This window comes from Vespula vulgaris, chromosome 2 (genome assembly GCF_905475345.1).
Source record: "Vespula vulgaris chromosome 2, iyVesVulg1.1, whole genome shotgun sequence".
NCBI lineage: Eukaryota > Metazoa > Arthropoda > Insecta > Hymenoptera > Vespidae > Vespula > Vespula vulgaris.
The window spans coordinates 16749107-16767849 of record NC_066587.1 but is presented as its reverse complement, the minus strand read 5'-3'; the positions used below and the strand labels follow the sequence as shown (position 1 = coordinate 16767849).

The following is an 18743-nucleotide window of genomic DNA, read 5'->3' as shown; positions in this document are numbered from 1 at the left end:
CGAGGTATATAATTTTTCTTTCATTATAGGATTAAATTATTATTATTATTGTAATAACAAGTTCGGATCGTGACATAAGAGAATTCTCTATTTTACTGTAGACACATCGTGTGCAATCCTATGTTTGCTGTAAACTTGATACTCGTATTTGAAATAAGCACGTGAGAGATAGGAGAGAAACGAACACGGAGAGGAGACAGGGAGGGAGAAAGAGAGGAAGAGGAAGAAGAAGAGGGAGGGAGAGAGAGAGAGAGAGAGAGAGAGAGAGAGTATTATTGATCTTTTAGTACCACAAAGCAGATCATACGTCCTACATTGACATTGCTCGATCGATTGTACTAATACAAGAAATTTCTTCTGTTATCTTATAAGAGAAATAAGAGATAAAAATTCTTGATATATCGTTAACCATTCCTTTGTTTATATATACATATACATATATACACATACATACATATATATATATATATATATATATATATATAAAACAAAGTATTAAATGTCATAAAATAAAAATCAAATTTATATGATATTTTCTTTTCTATGTTTGAGATTATTAAGCTTACTTTTATAATACGCATTCAATCCAGCAACAATAGCTAAAAGAGCAACAATGTTGGCCAATAATTGCACGTATTTGAATCTTCCTCTTGTTACGTAATGACGATTAGCCATATCCTTGATTATCTAAAACAAAAAATAGAATGAAAAGAAAGACATAAGTAAACGTGATAAATGTCTGTAATATATCACTATAATGCAAATCTCACGCGTGATACTCGATACTATAATTCAAACTGTTTAAGCAACGTTAACAACGATTGCGGTTGCATTAACGAGACGGACATCGTTGTAACATCGACGGTTAACAGTGTTGCGTTCAAATATTTCAAGCTTCTGTTCGTGATAATACGTTGAATAGCTCACAATGGTATCAAGTATTTAACGATGAGCATTAACTAAGCCACACAAGTGTCCACGCGAATCACAATGCCAAGCTTTTATTCAAAATTCTAAATAGAATGAGACAGTGAGAGATAGAAAGGAGACAAATGAGTGTTAAATGTCACGAACGTTTGCTTTGTTCTCATGAGAAGATATAACTACATCTCATGATAATTTGTAATTTTTGTAAATCTATTAATTAATTTATTTCCTCTCAAAAAGATAATAAACGCAATGAATAAGATGTATTACATGCAATAAATATATTAGTACCAAAAAATTAATTTCTCCATAATTTTCATCTATATTAAATAATAATAAAACATAAATTTGTAATTGAAATTTCGAAATAAAAAAGATACGATTTAAAATGAGATAATAACTTATAAAGATATAAAGATCATTTCCTCCCGTAGAAAAGGATTACATCTCCCTCCTGCAGTGAATTTTCACTGAAACGTGAAAACTTGATGCTTTTCTTGATTCTTATGATAAGTTTTTTTAAATTAGATTTTTCTCAAACTTACTTTATGATGCAAAGATGTACTGTTGCTACCATGAGTTCTAACGATCGTTTGTAAACTTGCTGGTGTGCTTGTTGATTTTGTTATTGGCCTACCCGATGAATTTTCTGGTTCATGGACCAAAGCTCTATCTATAAAATAGTTCTAATATATCACTAATTATAAAAACAAATATATAAACAAAATTAATTGTTATCATTAAAAAATTGATCGATACGTCTGTTATGTTATAATCGTATAATGTTCACTTGAGATACATTACCTGGCAATTTTCCATATTTATGTGGAAGCAAGGGTGCTTCCATAGTTTTGTTGGTGTAACTGGGTGAACTGGTTTGACTAAAACTATCGGATGAAACATTGCTATCCTGTCTGACACTGATTGGTTTTGGCACGTAACTTTGACAAATCGTACTACTAAGTGGCGGAGGTAGATTCGTTTGCGTAGCCTTAGGTAATTTTTCTAATTTCTCGATACCAGATCTTTCCTTTCTCGAATTATGTTGCAACATGTTCCTAGCCTTTTCCATATCGGTCTCATATTTGACACGTGTCGATTGATCGATGATGGATCTTTGATCAGACAATATTCGTCTTTCTAATTCTTGTGGTACCCTTGGAAGATCTTCGTATCTATTGGACCATTTCATTTTTGATATTGAAAAAACTCACGTGTTTGTTTAAATAAAAAAGAAAAACAAAATAAAAAAATTTTACCTAGATATTGATTTGTTCAAACGTCTCTCCATGTCCCTATAACGACGCTGATCATCCTCTTCGTTTTTACTCTGAAGACGTCGTTCGAGATTCTTCGAAGCTGCTTGAAGTTCCTCAAACTTAGATCTTTTCTCTTCTTCTCTATACGATCTAACCAGTCCGACGAACTTTCGTTCCTCCTGAAAAGTGTCTCTAGGAGACTCAGACATTTCTTCTTCGGATATTTCCTCCAATGCTTCCTCCTCAACGCTACCCTCAATGCTTTTCTCGTCTTTTCTGAACTTTCCTCCTGGGTGTTGTCTGAGTGAGAAATGTTCAATGGTTTTAAACTGATATAAAAGAATTTTATATATATATATATATTCTCATGGTATATTTTCACCCTTCAACTATGATGAAACAAACTGACCGTATAGCTATATCGTTTGTACGAATTACTCTTTCGCGAAATGCATGTAAACGCGTTACATTGCTTTCAAAATATGTATTTAGCACAGATCTGAATTGATATAATCATGAATTGATATATCATGGATTGATATAAATTAATATTGGTTTAAGTTATAATATCGAATATGACCAACAAGAAATGTCAATATTTGTGATCTAAAAAAGAAAAGAAAAATAACCTACGGTTATTTATTACGATATAAAATGCTAAAAGTTTGCAATACAAAATAATCTATAACGTTATTTGATAAACGTATGATATATTAAAATGTTTTTATTAAAAAATTACTGCATAGCGTTAATTCTTTTTTTTTTTTTTTTAATAGAAAAAAAGTGAATGAATATATTGGTTCTTTGTTAAAAAAAAAAGAATATATCGAATCGAAGGAAGTCATTATAGTAACGCATGATATCTAATTAAAGGATTAAAAAACAATTTCCTATCATTAAGTAAATATAGCTGGTCGAGCTGAAACGAGATAAGTTGTATAAGCAGACTAATTGGTGATTAAAACTGTTAACGTTGAGTTCCACTCGTATGGCAAGATAATCAAATACTTTACTAATATGAAGCTTCGAATTTACGCTTAGTTTGACGAACCTCTTCTACGTGCAACCGTCTGAATCATTTAGGTCAAATTCGAACGTAGTATCTTCCATGAAAAGCGTATTTACTGTTGAATCGAGTGAACTCGACGTTGTTGAGATAAGTCATTACTTGTACATTTAAAAAATTGAGATAGTTCTATTTAAAAAATTTTCAAACTTCGCGAGTATTATCAACTTGACGAACTTGACTAGATTCATCTTATAATGTTAATTTCGTAATAACTTTCAAGTCTCATTTAATGAACTAATTTAATTTCTTTAGAAAATATCGAAATAATTTGTGAAATAATTAGAATTAATTTCAACAATTTTAAGAGGATAATTTAAACTTTCGATTATGAAAATTATATTTAAAACAAAATATATGTATATAATATATATATATATATATATATATATATATATATAAATTTTTTAATCCTTCTAAGAAACGATTTTTAAATAGATATAATAACACTCGCACGTATTTACCTGGCATTTTGAGAAGCGATATTTTGTCGTTGTCTATTCTCTCCTCTACCTCCTAATATATCATCGAACTTAGTTTCGTTATTCTTGAGAGTCCTTTCGTGAAGGTTCTTCTCAAGATCTCGCGAAGCCTTTCGAAGTTCATCAAGGCTTGATTTTCGATTCTCGAGCTTTTCCTCATCCGGGAAATTGACTTTGCCGAAGTTCGCAATGAAGCCGTTCTCGTTGGTGCTGACCACGTCCTTCGATTCAAAAGCCAAAGAGAAATCCTCGGTGGACGGTTGTCTATGGGTTCTAAATGGTCCAAGGTTTATCAATTTCTCATCGATCGACACAGTCTGATTCCAAGTAGAAGTGGTAAGATGACAAGCCGCTGTTGGTGACGATGATAAAGATGACGAGGATGTTGGATCATTATTCATACGTTGATTCGTTGATGAATCCTCTTGTTGCCTGTTACTATTATTTTTTTTAATTGGGATAGGTTTCTCATTTTTGGATCTTTTTGGTATTGCTGGTGGACGTAATGGTATTGGTGGTGGTGCTACCTATATTACATAAATAATAAACATATTTTGTTAACATTAAAAAAAAAAACCGAACGTAAAAAAAAATAATCTTAAAATAAATGACAGTTCAATCGTATACTTGTTGATTGTACATTGAAGAGTATAATATGTGTATGCTTGTAATTATATATGTAATAATAATGATCTCGTAAAGATCATTTTTATCGAAAAAAAAATATATATATAAAATGATTAAGTCTCACGTTTGACTTATTTTCAATCGAAATTTAAAAATATTCTTCCATTTTTCGATATCCTTCAAAGAAATATATTTACCGTCGGTGTGGCTGAATGGCGACGTGGAATAGGTGGTGGCACATTATTTTCGTTGGGTGGTGGCTCCGGAAGTAGAGATGCTCGTGTTGGTAATCCGACGCTATGAATTCTACTCTGTCTGCAACAGAAGAAAAGATCTCCTCTTTACAAATGGTTCATCCTTTCCATTCCATTAGTACGCTATTACATAAATAAATCAGTTGTACGAATGAAAAAATATAGTTATCATTTACTGATATATAATTACGTATATTAGATATATATGTATATACAAATTCTTTATATTGGATGGACCAAAAATTTCAAAACGATTCTAAAAAGGAATTATTTCTTTTCAAGATTCTTTAAGCTTGTAATTTAAACTTGACATTATATAGTTTAATAAACTAAGATCTGTAGTTTTATAACGTGCATGTGTAAAAAAAATTAACATAAACGAGCCTTTGCTTGGTTGTCTTTTCTTTTAGCTTCTATGATCCTCTAAAAATGATGACATCAAACATGCAATCCATCTAACAGTAAATCAAATACATATTTACGATTTCTTTTTCGCGAACGAATGCAAAAAATTATTTATTTATTTTTTCTTCTTTTTTCCCTACTTTTTTTCATCAATTTGACCCCTTTTCTACTTTTCGTAGTTATAACCTTAAGCTTCTTAACAAGCTTCTTGCTAATTTTACTTACTTTCCTTATCTCAAGGCTTATAACGTAATGCCGCTGTAGGATCTGCAAAAGCTAAAGAGTTCGTATTAACGTCGGATTTGTTCAAGATTCAGCAAAAGTGTTAGAAGCAGACCAAAGTTTCGAGAACTGCTGGTATCGACATTAAGAATCGGGAGAATCGTTGAAATTGAGAAGAAGAAGCAGACCAAGTCCAATGAAAATAATTGAAATCCTTGTAATTGACAAATTATTGAACACGACCGCTTAGTATAATACCTATGTTACTAGCATTAAATGAAAATTACGTTTAATGTAATGTACGCTCGTTTTTAATATATCTCAATAAAACAAAAGAAAAAATGATTCAATGGAAAAAAGAAAATGGAAACTATAATAAGAAAATTACATTCGTACATTTTAATGATCGAATAAGTTTAGATTGAAGAGAACAGACAAATGCACATGAAACGTAAACGAGATCCAATTGAAATAATTAAAATCCTTATAATTTGGAAAATTATCAACGAAGTAATATTTTACTTGCAATTAGTGTAATATTTACATGATTAAAAAAAAAAAAAAGAAAAGGAGTCAAAATTTGACGCAGCACTTTATTTCGTGTCTAGCATGACAAAACAAAAATCATAATGTCCAATATAAAATGTCCGATAATGTTTGTTGTATTTTAACGAAAAAGTAAAACAAAGATAAAAAGAAAGGAAAAGAAAAGAATAATAATCAAAATTAGTAAATATTTGCACATTTTGATGGATGAATAAGCTTAGATTAAGAGAACACACAAGCGCACTTAAAACGATGCGTAAATTCATGCGAATAGAGTCTACATATTCTGAATATCTATTTCATATGCATCAGCATCGTCTTTCCTTCTTGCTCGCCTTACTGTTCGTTGCATCTTAATTCGAAGAGTGTTTACTCAACCGACAAACTTCAACTCTTGGAAGCCCATGAATGCTTTGCAAGGTAATCGAAATTCATTCGTTATTCTATTCCATGACTGGAAAAGGATCGATTTGAAAATTTAATTATTATAAATTGCAAAAATAAAGATTTATGTATATCTAAAAAAAAATATCTAATTATAAATTAGATAATAAAATTTAATATATACATATATATATATATCTTTTTCTTATTAAATTTATAAATATTTAAACTAGATATATTTATAAATTTAATAATAAAATTTCTTTTTAATATCTAACACGTAAATATAAAGATTTCGTTTATATATTTTAAAGATATAATTTCAATAAAAAATCGTTCAACTTTTGTTTGTTATTTTCGAAAAAATGTAACATATTGTTCGTGAATCATTGAGTTTGATCTATGGTATATATCATGCTACAGAGTTAATAGAAACAGAACCAGTCTATTGTTCTAAATTGCTCATTTTCCTTCATTAGCAAGAGTAGATATTGTTAAGAACGAGAACGTCGAATTATCTATGATACGAATAATAATACGAATCGAAAAATACAATTAGACAAAGAAATTCTAACATTGTATTCAACAAAAAATCGTAATAAAAAAAGTACTGACAAGTTCAACAATTTTATAATGAGTCATATAATCGAAATATATTGTATTCATTTATTATAACGTAAATTTAAAGAAGTTCAATTTTTTCTTAAAATATATTCCTTATTTATTCGTCTTCGAAAAAAATCCAAAACACCTTTTCTAAATTTCTCAAACTTAAAACGATTAAAACGGTAATATAACGGGTGACTCAGGTGCATAACAAACGAAAGAAACAGATGCTGCTGGATGAAGTAAATTCGATTTGAACTATCATAACATTCGCCATAAGGATGATCATAAGAAATATAATAAAAAATGTTTTACTGTTCACAATGGAGAACAAATTCGTTAAAAAATAATGATCCTTATATTGATATCAAACTTGGAGAGATAATATTTTTTCCTTACGAAGAGATGAGATTACTTCGACGAAATGAAATATCCTCGCTTATATAACATTGTAACGAATTAAATTCAATCCTATGTTTATTAAAACTTGAAAATTAAATACTCAACAAATAAAAATAAATCCTCCGTTTGAAAATTAAGTACAAAGTTAATACAATTCGTCGATTTCTTGATCGTTTTACGATGTACACTCGTGTCATCATTCTTCGAAACAAGCTTGATAGTTATCTTTGAGTCGGCAAACATATCACGTTCCCTTTAATAACTTAACATTTTAACTATAAAACGTCATTAACGAACTTTCTTATCAATAATTAAAAAAAAAGAGAGAGAGAAAGAGAGATGAAATAATAAAAAATATTTTACGAACGAATCACCGTAAATGCAACCATAAAAGAGCTCAAGTATACAATTATTTTCGCGTCCTTTTTAAACTTACGTTAAGATTAAACATCTTTCATATTTCTTACTTATACATTTCTACATCTATTCGTAGAAATAAATGGACGTCAATCAATTTTGATTTACATACCTCGGCTGTCGAGTTGGACTCAATTCGCCACCATGAGTGTTCGTCATAGACATGGTTGTTGTGTGCTGTAACATATCAATCATATTTTTTATCTTTTAATATTCTTTCATGAATATCTAATAAGAACGATTAATTAACAAAATCTTAAATGTATCTTGAAATTGTTCGTATCTTTAAATGTTCGAACATATTCTCTTTCGATAAAATTACTATTTATAATAATTGAATAATTTTCAGGACGTCATTCGTTTGTTTCATTTGTCAAAGAATATATATATATACATACATACACACACATATTTATATGATATGCATATATATCATATCTGTGAGGATAATACTTTATGCACAATGGTTTTGCAACTCTCCACGAAATAGGAACATACTATTCAATTTCCAACCGCTTCCGCATCGTCTACTACTAGCAGCAGACAGTATGGAAGGTCCGTTCTAACATTTCGTTCTTCGGGATCGATGTGCTTCCTCTCCATTCGTATCCGCGAACACTACTACCACTACTATTGCCACCACTACGACCATCATCACCAACAAGCAGCAGCAGCAGCAGCAGCAGCAGCAGCAGTAGCAGCAGCAGCAGCAGTAGTAGCAGTAGTAGTAGCAGCATCAGCAGCAACGAGATGAGATGCTGCTTTCGTACGGCTCTACTCGTGAGAATGCACATATATACATACATACATACATACATACATACATACATACATACATACATACATACATACATATGTACATATTTAACAATCCTAAGTTCTCATTTTATTCCAGATCTTCGAACGAATTTTCGCACTTCGTTGTCGATGATAAGAAAAAAAAAAAAAAAAGGTTTACATAAAAAGGAAAATTTATTTAAGTATAAGAAAAAAGGTTTAGAATTAATTTTGGAATTTTTTAATGAACGTTCTGTTTTGTAAATTTTATACTTGATTTCTTTTTTCTTTTTCTTTATTTTTTTTTTTTTATGTATATTTGAAAAATTATCAATATTATTTTTCTTGTCACTTTTATCTGTATAATGTTCATTTTTTGTAATTATTATTATTCTTATTATTATTTTATTACGATCACTAATAGAATTTGTACACTTTAAGTAGAATAATGAAAGAGAGAGACAGAGAGAGAGAGAGAGAGAGAGAGAGAGAGAGAGAGAGAGAGAATACAATTTTCTGTTCTAAACGATAGCCTTAACGTAATCGTTTTAGCCTAATCCAAAAGATTTAAAAATCCTTTCACGACGAGTAAACACTATTACTACTTCTTCTTTTAGTCCAATCTAAACTTTGCACATAGTTTACTCTTGAAAATTCATTGTAAAACGCTTTAAACGTAAAGAGAGAATAACGATTGTTCTTAAGAATGCTTTCTTTGTCAAAGAGAGACTAATCCAAAAAGTGATTTTAAAAATCAATTGCTCTTCTTTGAAATGTTTTGGATTAACATTTTTTGTTTTTTCGAATTATAAAATTACAGATTTGACTTGTAAGACTACATGTTCAACTTGAAGCTTAAAAAGAAGTTGGAAAAAATTATAATTGATTTTTCAAATCACCTCTTTTAAAACTTTTAGCTAATCCTATGTATGTATGTATAAATAAAAATATATCATCGTAAAGCGCAAAAATTGTTTCTACATTTTTGATTATTTCATTATATTATTCTTCGGTCTGATGATTACAAGTAGTTTCCCTTTTAAATTTCTCTTTCCCTCACCCGTTATCCGTCAGGTCTTCGTTTCTTTATTCTTTCCTCTTGCTTCCAGCTTTTGTATTTGTTCCTTTATTTTCCGAACAAAAGAATCCCGACAAAGTACTTTAAACCGTCAAAACAGTTCTCCGTGCTTGGTATACTCTATTTAATGAATCAAATGTTTTCAACAACTAGTTACTTTTTATCACTACGACGACTTTTTAATCCATTTACATTAACAAATGTTTTTAGAGAGTATTTCTTAAGAAGAAAAAAAAAACAACATTCCTTTTAATAAAAGAAATCAAATTAAAAACAAATTATAAATAACAACACTTTTATCCTTTTTAATTGCAATCGGAAAAGAATGTTCGTTGTTGAATGCATCTATTATATTAAATAAATAAATAAAGATATATATATACTAATTATAATAAAAATTCTCTTTTACCAAATTCAATCAAAATATTCACGTGAATAATTATTAGAAAGTACATTAAAACATTCATTGTATCTAGAAGTAAATGCGATTAATTCCTATATATTAGAGCCGATTAACATATATACTAACAGTAATAGTAACAGCAATAGTATTAGTAATATATATACATACACACACACACACACACACACACACATATATATATAATACAGAATGTATATCTTTTAGAGACTAATTATACATTTTCGATAGAAACTGTTGAAACTGCTCTAATTGCGCTAATTACAAGACTGATATTTCAACGCAGCTTCTTTCTATTTTTCAAACCTAACTATTTAATATCGCTAATAGAACTAAAATGTTACTATACTATATAATAATATCCTAGATAAAATAGCCGTTTTTAAAAGAAGTTTCATTTAAGAAATATTAAAAACCTTTTTTTCTTCTTTTTTTTTTATATGACTACGATTTAAGTATACTCTTTATAAGACCACATGCATTCGTAAAATGACCTTCAACGAAATCGATAACGCGTCGCGATAACCTGACGACGTAAAAAAACGTCCATTTTCAACAATTCTTTCATTAGGGTGTTATATACATATATATAATTATACAGGGTAGGCCAAAAGTTTCTAGAATTATGGTATATAGTAATTAAACAAGAATGAGCCTACAAAGTATTTAAAAAAAAAAAAAAGAATAATTAATTTTTTAAATTATATATAAATAAATGAATATAAATAAATGATAAAATGTGTAATATAATTATAATATTCAGGTGGATATAAATAATAGATCTTTAATTTTGATTTTTAATGAGAAACTCTACCTAATTGGAATCTTCTTTAGATTTTCTCAAATCTGATTTAATTTGCTCTTCTTCATCTTCTTCTTCTTCTTCTTCTTCTACTCCTTCTTTTCCTTATTATTCTTATTCTTATTCTTAAAGCTCTTACTCAACGTTCTATTTTTCAAAGCAACCCTTTTGAAGAATGGAAAATGCAAATGTATTCTTTCGAATCGTGAAAACGATTATGATACCGATGATATTAAATTCTAATAATTCATTTCTATTGAACCAAAGAATTTTTTACGAATTTCCAAAATTTCGAACAGAGACGTATTCTCGATACGCTAAATTTATCGATCATTAAATTTGATATCTGAAATTTTAACAAATAAAATGATAATGATTCTTTTAGATAAATCCAAATCTATAATTACGTGTCCTATAAATATAATAACATTCAAATATTTTGTTCTTGTCTTAAAAAAATGTCGTAAAAAAATTAATTTTGATTAACGAATATTTTTATCATATGAAGATTTTTTCAAAATATTTACTTCTTTTTCAACATTTCCTGAAACATACACCTGTCAATTTTTTTTTTTTTTAATATTTCCACTACCTCTCATCCTTTTGAAAAAAAAAAATGTTTCGAAACACTATTGGCAAATATTTTTCTAATAAAAAATAATAATTATATTTTACATAATGAAATATATTTTCTTTTAGAGTTTCTTGAATGACACGCACACAAACACAAACATACAAGGCATAATGCATAAATTGTATATGCTTTAATTATTCTTATTTTTCAATTCTCCTTCAATAACACAAGTTTTCTCCTATTTTATCGTCCCAAGGAAAAAATCTAGAGCACAGTCGAAGAGGAGAACAGAGAGAGAAGAAAAAAAAATTTTTTAATGACTATAACCCTATCGATTGTACGAGAGAATAAAGAGACTATATTAAATCGTCGTACACGTAAAATACGGCTAATGGTCTTGATACTCTCTCAAATTGAGCCTCGTAAATGGTCGTTGAATGTTCGATCGCGATACGTTAAAAAGATTACGCGCAACCTGTCGCGAATGTAACTTTTTATAAAATTAGAAAAAAGAAAAAAAAAAGTGTTTCATACATAGAATCAGTACATACGTATAAGTAGGTCAATTTTGAGATTTATTACTTTTTATAATAATATTATAACGTTCGAACAAAAATCTCTTGATAAAAGATATATAATATATATATATTATATCCATAAATTAATCGTACTTCGACAGAAAGAGAGAGAAAGAAAAATAAAAAGAAAAAGAAAAAAGGAAAATACGTATCGTGTTAGGTTCGATTTCTCAAAGGAGCAGTCAAGTAAAAAATACGAACGTTAGTAGATCCCTTACGTTTCCTCTACACTAACAAGAGACATCAAAAGATCTTTGGTATAAAAGACTATACTTTTATCGATACGATACTATCCACGATACATAAATTGATGACCTACTTATGTACATCAAAAGTATATCCTAGCGATCTCTATATGAACTGTAACGCGTTAGAATAAATGAAAAGGAAGAAAAAAAAAGAAAAAGAAGAGAAGAGAAATATGAAAAAGTAAAATAAAACAAAATAAAATAGAATAGAATAAAATAAAATAAAATAAAATAAAATAAGATAAATTTATGATAGGATATATCACTCGATTGGAAGATACATGATATAAGTTCGAAGGGCATGGAAAAATTTATATGGCTGGCAAAGGTCCCTGTGAATATCGAGTTCGAATCGAATATGAATGCAAACGACATTCAATGATTGACACGTTATCAGAAAAGAAAGAACGAATAAAAAGTTTTGCAAAGTTTTACAAAATATAAAGTTAGCTACGGGATAGATATGTAGTATGAGAATACGTAAGTTGGTCTCATCGTTGTTGTTGTTGTTGTTGTTGTTATTGCTGTTGCTGCTGATGCTACTGATACATATATAGCTATAAATCAAAGAAGAATTTTGTAGCTATAAATCAGTGTTTGTTTCTTCTATGTACGATTGAGCGTTTCGCCATCCGTCATGTGTGGATATACTTTTGACGTGTATATAAAGAACGCCCTTCGCCACACATCTTTACATACACAACAAATCTCTCTATTCCAATTCGGAAAAACTTCAGAAAAGATCCTACGCGTGCGATGAAACCAAACTATAAAATCTGGATCAATCTTATTCTAAATCTATTCGAATTGTTTCCAATATGTGTATATATATATATATATATATATATATATATATATATATATATATATATATATAAAGATTAATATCATTGATAACGATTTATTTATTTACGGATCGAATATTTCTATCATATGAAGATTTGTTCAAAATATTTACTTCTTTTTCAACATTTCCTGAAACATACACATGTACACATGTCAATTGTTATATAATAAAAAAAATTCCTAAAAACAATTTCATTAAAAATTTTGAATTAAATCTATGAACGAGACGATATTTTACTTGGCAATTGATTCAACTTATATATAAGAAAAGACTTCGATCGTTATTATAAACTATCGAAAGGGACAATATCGATTTGACAAGCATTCGAGAGAACGATGAATCTTCATGATGATACAAATACAACTACATATAAGCGAACGCATGTACGCACACACGAATATTTTTTTTACACATATCCGTCATTCCAGTGGTATTGTTTCATCCCAAAAACGATGCTCCATCGACAAACTCCTACGGTCCACGTCCTCCGACAACATTGATTTTCTAAAAGCAGGACGACAGAGTCTAGTTCCTCGATCTCGCATTTTATTCTAAGGAAAGGAAAGGAAAGAAAAAAGAAAAGAGAAAATAGAGAAGAGTAAAGAGAATAAGAAAAGATAGAGGATAAAGAAAAATACTACATCTTCGTTGAATATCAATGCGAATAAAATAGAAGCTAAGAAATGCTGATCTGTAAAAAAGTAAAAGCAAAAGCAAACTGGAAAGAGAAAAGGAAAAGAGGGAAAAAAAGAAAAAGAAAAAAAAAGAGAGAAAATATAAAGAAGGAATAAGAAGAACGAATTAATCGTCATAAGCATGATTTAAAGTAAACGGAGAACGATTATCAAGAAAATCAATTGTGAAGAAGATCATTTTGAACATCAAAGAAAATTCTTGATAGCAAAGAGATAAGCTAAAGCGTTATTTTCCTTCTTTTTTTATCTTCTCTCTCTCTCTCTCTCTTCTTTTTTTCCCCATTCTTTCTTTTTACCCCATAGAAGAAGTTCATTCAAGAGAAAAGATACAGTTTGGCCAAAGACAGTTTATGTTCTGTGTTTAACGATCCTCCCGCGCATCTTCGACGACGAAAATCTGTCGAACACGACCTTTCGATATACATGCATATATATATACATATATATATATATATATAATAAGTATATACACATATATATATAATATGTTGTACGGAGGTCGTAGGAAAAAGGTCCATACTCATCCCATCCTCCAAGACCTCACACAACATTCTCCTTTTTCGCACTTTTCTCATAACCCAATCGCTATTTCACTACCACAGAAAATCGTTCTTCTTTATATTCGACCTGTTCCTTTTCTCTGATATAAAAAAGAACACATACATATACACGCACACACATATATATATAGTTAACATGACTTTCAACGAATACCAACGACACATTCTTCCTTCTTTCCTTTTCTTTCTTTTTTTTTTTCTTTTTTTTTATGATTATCGCGTAATCGAAGAGCTGCCATATCATCGATATAGCTTTAAAAAATAAGAAAAAAGGAAGAAAGCTAGCCCCATGGAATTTTTATTAGGGCGTTTGTATATTTTTCCACTAAAGCTCTCCCTAACAGGAAAAAAAAAAGAAGAAAGAATAAAAGGAAAAAGGAAGATGGAACGTCGTACTCTTTCTATCTTTCTCTCTTTTTCTCTTTCTTTCTTCCTCTCTCTTTCTCTTTCTTACACAAACACCCATATCCAAAAAGCTAGCACAGACTTCCTTTTATCCCGCCATTATCGTTCAGAGATTCTTCTCCTCTATTTGAAGGGTGAACATTGGGAAAGAATGTCGAACGGGAAAATCGGCTCGTCATCTTCACAAATTTGTGCCGTCGCGTCCGCGTCGTTCGCCGCGATTGAATTCTGCTCCTGACATTCTCCTCGTTCCATACCAAAGAATCGTTTCTCTAAAGTGCGAGAAAGAGCAACCCACCCCTATCTCTATCTCTATCTCTATCTTTCTCTTTCTCTTTCTCTCTCTCTCTCTCTTTTTCTTTTTCTCTCCCTCTATTTCTCTTTCTCTGTCTCTTTTTCTTTCGTTCTTTCTTTCCTTCATTTTCTTCACTCTCTTCGGAGTTCTTAGACGACGAAAAACCTTCGGGTAATATTCGTGGATACCGAACAACCACAAACGCATAGAAATTGCAAGCATGCTTGAGAATGCGATCGACATAGTCCGTAAAAGGAAATAAAATACGAAGAACCTTCTCTATCTCTTTTTCTTTCTCACTCTATCTATCTATCTATCTATCTATCTATCTATCCATCTATCTATTCTCTTTCTCTCTCTCTCTCTCTCTCTGTCTTTCTCTCTATGTATTTGTAAATTCTAGTCGAGGATAGTTGATTCTCTTTCTACAAAGTCCGTTTACTATTTAACTGTATAAATGCAACTGAAGAAAACGTGTTTTCGTCGGGATTAACTTTCCTAGTTTAATTTTGTTATTCATTATCGTAGTCAGAGGTTTTTATTGTAAAAAAGAAAAAATAAGTTTCTCTCTCTCTCTCTCTCTCTCTTTCTTTCTTTTTATTTATCGATAAATTTCCGTTTATAAGTTTTTAACGAACTTACTTGTCTCTTCTTTTTCTTCTTTTTTTTCTTCTTCAAGTTGCACGTTCTTAAATTCTTTCGATTTTAAATTCTTTCGATTTTATTCTCCAATTCGCTTGCACATATACACACACATACACACACAACCATCAAATAATTTAATTAAATCTCGTACTTTAGCAAATTAATAAATAGCGTTAATCGTATTATGAATAAGTGAAAATCGATCTGACGAGAGAGAAATATACAGAGATAAAGAGGGAGAGAGCGAGGAAGAATATCATTTCACCGATACTCTTATTTTCCGTTAATTTTATTATTAGATAATATCGCAATGAAAAAAAAAAAATAAATAAATAAATAATCGTTTTCAATCGTGCAATAAAAACTGAATGCATGTGAATGTTTCGATAAAATATTTTTAATGTTATAAACAAAATGTCAAAAGCCAAGTATTTTTAACATTCATGAACAAACGTCTGAAGTATTTTAACGTCTAAAAGTTTCTTGGCGTTTAATACGTCAGAACCATCAAAAGTTTTATAATATACGTTGGTCCAAAAGTCCCTAGGTGATTTTTAAAAATCAATTACTCTTTATCGAGACTCTTCGGACTAATTTCTTTTTTTTTTTTTTTTCATTTTTTCTCTCTTTTTTTTCGAAACGTAAAACTACGAGCCTTGGAACTTTTTCACAGGGTGTAAAAAAAAATTAGCCTAAAAAAAATATCGAAGAAGTGTGCAATTAATTTTCAAAATTACCTAGAGACTATTCGGCCAGTCCGTATTAAAAATGTTGACAATATTTTTAGAATATACTACGATTATACGTTCCGTCGTTTATAATATCTACTCTTCGAGTAACAACTTTTCTACGTACTCAATGGTTAAACGATTCATTCCATAAATCGTGAGTAACGCTTAGAAAGCTTCCTATTGTTTCAACTACCCAATTGCTATCAAACTCGAAACCTTACGAGTTAAACGCGTCATTGTGATCTATAACGTTTAGCTATATAATAGTTATATACTTTTGAAACGATCGAAAATATTTATAATTTCATATAGCTAGATATTGTACGTATAATAATTAGAAATTATTATTACGTACGTATAATATTAGAAATGATTATAACGTTAGAAATTATATATTATTAAAAATATGAATTATTTATATTAAAAATATTGATTAATTATATCCTATGTAAATGTTAGAAAATGTTCGAACACATATATGCGTATATACAACAATATGAATTAAATATAAAAATATATTAAAAAAAGAATGAGTTATATTTCATTTTCTTAAATACTCACGATCGATAATAGCAACACGTATGAAGTTCGTTCCCACGATGTCCTCGAAAGATCTTCTAAGATCGACAAACGTTTTTTCTTTTAGGTCGACGATCGTAGCTGCCGTTCTTCAAGTCAACAATCCAACGTAGTATCTTCATCTTAAACTTCGGCATGACAAACGAATACTTCGGACTCGTATCGGGATCCAGAAGTACCCCGATTCATCTCCTTTATCTCGATCCTATCGAGACGCACCATCTCCGAACGATTTAAGATACATACCGCCGGCTTTCCTAGTGTGTACCTTTTTCCCCCGTTCCTCGACACAATCTCTATTAAAAAGAAAGAAAGAAAGAAAAAAGGAAAAGAAAAACTATTTTCGCAAGTTCCCTCGATCTCTTATCAAAGACATTTACGCGATTGACCAAATCGAATTGTCTTATCTTTCTTTCGTTAAGTCACTGAATTATCGACCGACATTAATAATGAATATTTACAGATAAAATAAATATCTAAGACATTCATAAATCTAATCCCATTAATACATCCCAAGTAACAATTTATTAAACTAATCGAATCTACTATTTTCAATTCGAACGATCTTTCTTATTTAATTGTTAATCTTACTTTGATTTTTCTATTAAGATCAGAGCTTCCTATTCCTTCTTCTTCGTAGATCGATGTTTCTCCGACTGATTTCTCCCTCTTCTCTCTGTGATATCTCTCTCTCTCTCTCTCTCTCTCTCTCTCTCTCTCTCTCTCTCTCTCTCTCTTTCTCTTTTTGTCTTTCTTTCACGTGTCCTTGACACTGTCGAGAATACACAATGTCAACGGATCGACAACACGTCGATACACCTATGACTATGATCTTTCGATGGAAGAGAAACACGTGGAACGAACTACGTGCGTACTACGTGCGTGGGTGGTAGCGTACTACTGAGTTTCACGTTCCTGAAAAGCCAATCCTGACGATCTCCCCACCCCACCGTATCTCTGCCTGCCCTTCCAGCCGGCTCTGCTTCTTTCTCCCTCCCAACAACTCCGCCGCCCTCTGCGAGTCCTCTCCTCAAAACGAGTTTGCGCCCCTGCCAAAGTTCGTACTTCGTCCTCGAACGCCGTTCTGTTTCTTTCTCTCCTTGATAGCCGAACGACAAGCTTACTCGATATCTCATTCTTTTCGTTTATTCGTCTATTCATTTTCTGAAACGAAATATTATTTCGGTTAGATCGAGGAGACACATCTATATTTTATCTTTATATTTTATTATTATATTATAATAAATCAATATATATATATATAATATATATAATGTTATAATGTTAAATGCGATACTGTAAGGTTATATAAAGGTTATATAACAACATTAATTTTGTATACAATTTTAAGTTAAACATGTATACATTTAGTTACATACGACGTGTATACTACGACCGAATATAAACATACTCAAATCTAAAACTACATATATATATATATATATATATATATATATATATATATACATATAGAAAATTAAAGCTAAACATTATTTTTCGTAATCGATACAAGTACTTGCCAGATAAATTTTTCACAAGGAAATTTATCTCCCATTTCTTAAGAAATCCGATCCATCGTCGAACGATCGATTATATCATCTAGTAGAATATCGTGTGTAGAAGTTGTGCGTTACTCTTCTCGGTAGCCTCAGAGAAAGAAAAATCACAACGAATCTTTCATCGAGGTATCCTGACGTACTTGATAGACGGGCCACTTACGGACTCTCGCCGACAAGAAGCAATAATCCTCCAGGGATTGAAGGGACACCTCTCTACTTTCCTCTAAGAACTTCCAAACGACTCTTCTTCTTTCGTTTTCTTCTACTCATTTAAACTGGTAACGTAAAACTCTGTATTTACAAAGAAAAGAAAAGAAAAGAAAAGAAAATATCACTTGTTACAAATTTTTGT

The 18743-nt window shown here is 30.2% G+C and overlaps 1 protein-coding gene across 3 annotated transcripts in view; it reads right to left on the bottom strand.

Moving 5' to 3' along the window:
• The window catches only part of LOC127073075 (uncharacterized), a 28023-nt gene extending 10029 nt beyond the window's left edge, over positions 1-17994 (bottom strand). For 2 of the 3 annotated variants that reach the window (XM_051014118.1, XM_051014120.1), the window contains exons 1-9: positions 17424-17994; positions 16815-17128; positions 7710-7774; positions 4559-4676; positions 3717-4261; positions 2187-2486; positions 1732-2102; positions 1473-1600; positions 567-687 (exon numbers count right to left, since the gene is read on the bottom strand). In XM_051014118.1, coding sequence (XP_050870075.1) covers positions 567-687; positions 1473-1600; positions 1732-2102; positions 2187-2486; positions 3717-4261; positions 4559-4676; positions 7710-7762 — 1636 coding nt within the window. In that variant the 5' untranslated portion in view covers positions 7763-7774; positions 16815-17128; positions 17424-17994. Of the gene's footprint in view, positions 1-566; positions 688-1472; positions 1601-1731; positions 2103-2186; positions 2487-3716; positions 4262-4558; positions 4677-7709; positions 7775-8095; positions 8235-16814; positions 17129-17423 lie in introns of those variants that run through there. The other variant, XM_051014119.1, reaches the window with a different exon arrangement.
• Positions 17995-18743: the final 749 nt, after the last annotated feature.